General features: G+C 41.8%; 1 protein-coding gene across 1 annotated transcript in view; it reads left to right on the top strand.

The window, feature by feature from the left end:
- TRABD (TraB domain containing) overlaps positions 1–292 on the top strand; it is a 25937-nt gene extending 25645 nt beyond the window's left edge. Inside the window, exon 9 of the mRNA XM_018576722.1 lies at positions 279–292. Within this exon, the coding sequence (XP_018432224.1) occupies positions 279–292 (14 nt within the window). The remainder of the gene's footprint in view (positions 1–278) is intronic.
- Positions 293–4232: the final 3940 nt, after the last annotated feature.

The following is a 4232-nucleotide window of genomic DNA, read 5'->3' as shown; positions in this document are numbered from 1 at the left end:
GTGTATATATATATATATATATATGTATGTATATATGTATGTGTATGTGTATGTGTATGTGTATGTGTATGTGTATGTGTATACAATGTCCTTGCATCAGTTCATAAGTGTACCTGTACCCCTGTATGCTATGGTTTCTCAGGAAATCATCCAAAAGCTTCTTGAATGATTCCATATTCTTAGCTGAAATCACTGCTTGAGGCAGTGAGTTCCAGACCCTAACTGTGAAGAACTCCCTTCGCCCCTTGTGTTGGAATTTTTTTTTCTACCAATTTTAGGTGGTGGACTCTAGTTTTTGTTACAGAGTTAATCGTAAAGAGTTTGTTGCTAATGTTGCTGTCACCATTGAGCAATTTGTACATGAAAATCATATCCCCCCTTAATCTCCTTACTTCCAACGTGAACATGTTTAAATTTAGTAGTCGTGTCTCATAGCTCTGGTCCTCCATTCCCCTAATTAGTTTGGTTGCCCTCCGCTGGACTCTTTCAAGCTCAAGGACATCCTTTTATGTGGACTAGTGAACAAAACTGGACCGCATACTCCAGATGAGGCCGGACCAGTGATCTATAAAGTGGCTCAATTATAGACTTGTCTCTGCAATAAATCCACCTTCTTAATACAGGACAGGACTCTACTTGCTTTGTTTACAGCAGCCTGGCACTGCAAGCTATTAATAAATCTGCGGTCTACAATGACGCCCAAATCTTTCTCCATTTCTGCCTTCCCTAGTAGTATACCCATAATTGTATAGCCCATTTGTTTATTTTGAATCCCAAAGTGCATTACTTTACATTTTATCGACGTTAAACCTCATCTGCCATATAGTTGCCCACTCCCCTATTTTATCCAGGTCCTCCTGTAATGTTAAACTGTCTAGGTCTTTTTCTATTACCCTCCCGATTTTGGTATCGTCAGCAAACACCTAAACATCACTATTCCCTCCCTCCCCGATGTTAATAAACAGGGTGAACAGCATGGGGGCCAGCACAGAACCCTGAGGCACACCGCTAATGACACCAGCCCATTTTGAAAAACTCATTTATCAATACTCTCTGTACCCGTTCCTGTAGCCAGTTCTCTATCCACGTACACAAGACTTCATCTATGCCCATGGATCTCAGCTTGTATAACAAGCGTTTGTGTGGTACCGTATCAAAAGCCTTTGAGAAATCCAGATATACCACATCCACTAGCATCCCTCCATCCAGATTTCTACTTACCCCCTCATAAAAAGTAACAGGTTAGTCTGAAAGGAAGGGTCTTTCCTGAACCCATGCTGATTGTCATTTAACTATACCATTATCCTGAACAAATTCTACCAAATAGTCCTTAATCAATCCCTCCAACACTTTACAAACCACTGATGTGAGACTAACTAGTCTGTAGTTCCCCGGTTGGCATCTTTTTGAATATAGGGACTACCGTGGCCCTCCGCCAGTCACTTGGAACTCTACCAGTCATTAAAGAGTCCTTTAAAAATGAGGAATAATGGTTTTGTTATAACCTCGCTTAGTTCTTTAAGTACTTTGGGGTGCAGGTTATCTGGTCCCACTGCTTTATTTGCATTAAGTTTTTCTAGTCTTTGTTGTATCCCGGTTTCCATCAACCACTGAGGTATATTTTTTGTTGAACTATGTGTTTTATCATGTAAATTAAACCCGTCCTTTTCCTGAGTGTATACTGAGGAGAAAAACGTGTTCAGCGCCTCGGCCCTCTCCTTGTCATTTGTGAGTAACTTTCCGTTTTCGTCCTTTATTGGGCCTATCTGCTCCTTTCTCACTTTTTTTACTGTTATATATTGGTAGAATTTTTTTTTTTTTTTTTAACTAATTGTGGCGATATGCTTTTCGCACTCTATTTTAGCTGCCCTGATTACTAGTTTGCATCTTTTATTACATTCTTTGTAGCTATTGAACACCAATGCTGTCCCCTCCATCTTATATTTTATAAATGCCGCTCTCTTGTCCTTGATGTGTTGCTTTACAGTTTTATTTAGCCATACAGGCTTAGTTTTCGATCTTTTACTTTTATTACCCAACGGTATACACTTGGCAATAGCAATATATAATGTGTTTTTAAAACAGTCCCACATTTGGTCTGAGTTCAGGTTGTGGAATAGGTTTTCCCATTTGATATCCCCCCACTAGGTGGCGCAGTTTGTCAGTTAGCCCTTCTGAAATTTAGGGTTCTTGTCCGTCTAGCCCACTTTACTTTCGACATTGGATACAGGAAAGGGATCACATTGTGATCACTATTAACCCAGTGTCTCCCCAATTACAATATCCTCAATTAACTCTGCATTATTAGTAATGATTAAATCTAGGATGGCATTTTTCCTAGTTGGAACCTCAACCATCTGGTCCATGAAATTGTCTCGCAACATGTTCAGAAAACGTCCCACCTTGGTCGAACCTGAGGTACCATTAACCCAATTTGTATCTGGGTAATTGAAGTCGCCCATCACGACTACATTGCCCTCCCTCCCAGCTATTTCTATTTCGGACTGTAGATGAGCCTCCCCCTCCTCCCCCTATATTTGGCGGTTTACAACAAATACCCATAATTAGTTTACGACTATCGTTGTCCAGCTCCGGAGCCACTTGTTAAGCTCCCTCAACTCGCGCTGTCTGTCCAGAGTGGCTCTTGGCACCGGTAGTATCTCTGAGAATGTGGAGGTGGAGGTCCTTTCCTTCATCCTAGCACCTAGGTCTCTGAACTCCTCCTATTTTAGGACACTCCTCCTATTTTGTCATTGCTGCTGATGTGCACCATGACAGCTGGGTCGTGCCCAACCCCATCTAGTAATCTTGTCAATTCGTTCCGCAATGTGTCGAACACGAGCCCCCGGTAAGCAGCACACTGTTCGACGGTTCCGATGACAGATTACCCTGTCAGTCCGCCTGATGATGGAATCTCCCACCACCAGGATCTGCCTCTCCTGACCCTCCATCCTGCTCCCATCCTCGCCAGAGCAGTCACTCCCCCTGCGGATAGAGGAGGCATCCTGCTCCAGCAGTGGCACCCCTGAACTACTATCCCCAACATCCTGCAACCTGGCTTATTTATTGGGGTGTATCAGTTCAGGGCTGACCTCTCGCACTCTTCCCTCTCCCCTGCCTTCTTACAGTAACCCAGCTCCCCACCTCGGGATCCTGCGCCTCCAAACCCCCCTCATCATCCGGACCACCCTCCACCACAGCCTGGTGCGTTATGTCCAGACTCCTTTCCATGACTGTTATGCTCCTCAGTGTTGCTAGTTTGTTGCTTAGATCCAGAATCTGGGCTTCCAAACAAGCAACTCGCTCACATCTAGCGCAGATGTATTCCTCCTCAAACGCATGTTCAAGGAAAGCATACATGCACTTGGTTGCATCCCTACTCATGGAAGACATGATTCTATATATATATATATAGTTTATTTAGGGCCAATGATTCTGCTGAATTCAAACCTAAACAGAGGCTTGTGGGAAGAAGCATACTGCAATTCAGGAAAGTGTATGGGGGTAGTTGGAAAATGAGACCAGGTTATAACCTAAATATGGCTGTAGCATGAAACAGAAAGGTGGAGTATTGTTTTTAAGATAAAACAGAACCTCAAAGCAGGTGAAAAATGTATATTAGAACAGTCACTGCTTTTCCTCCTTACCTTGTAATATTTAGATGTCCCTTAGAGAGTTGGCCAGGCCTAGTCTTTTAAATCAGGTGCGTAGCGTATATCTATAATTCTGACTGTATTGGGTGCCAATGCTGTACAAAGCTGATGGAATCCTTTTTCCTGATTTAGCGTTATTTCAAAGAAAGACATGATGCAAATTTCTAAAGGATGGAAATCTTAATACCATTATGTTTAACTAGGCTTAATTTTTTCATCCTATTTTGTATGAGCTTGGAATCCTACCTTACAAGATAAGTTCACTTTAAAGCACTTATTCTCAATCAAATGACAGTGGTTCTACTGTTCGGTTACATCTATCTCTGCAAGTCTCCACTGTCTTGGCTGTACCTATGCAGTAATGCCCAATATACTTCTATGGGGCTGTTTCCCTAGGCTGGAGATAATCCAATAAAAGTCTATAGATAAGTGCCCTTTGCTTTAAAGTACACTTACACTTTTAAGGATATTTTTTTTTTTTTAATAGATGAGGATCTAGATCTGAGTGATACACAAATAAGATACATTGTTGTTAATAGTTAAGAGATACTTGAATGCATTTTTTAAGATTTAACTCTT

This window comes from Nanorana parkeri, unplaced genomic scaffold, assembly GCF_000935625.1.
Source record: "Nanorana parkeri isolate BGI_ZX_2015 unplaced genomic scaffold, ASM93562v1 scaffold75, whole genome shotgun sequence".
Lineage (NCBI taxonomy): Eukaryota > Metazoa > Chordata > Amphibia > Anura > Dicroglossidae > Nanorana > Nanorana parkeri.
Note: the sequence above shows the minus strand (reverse complement) of the source record. Positions and strands in the feature narration are given on the sequence as shown.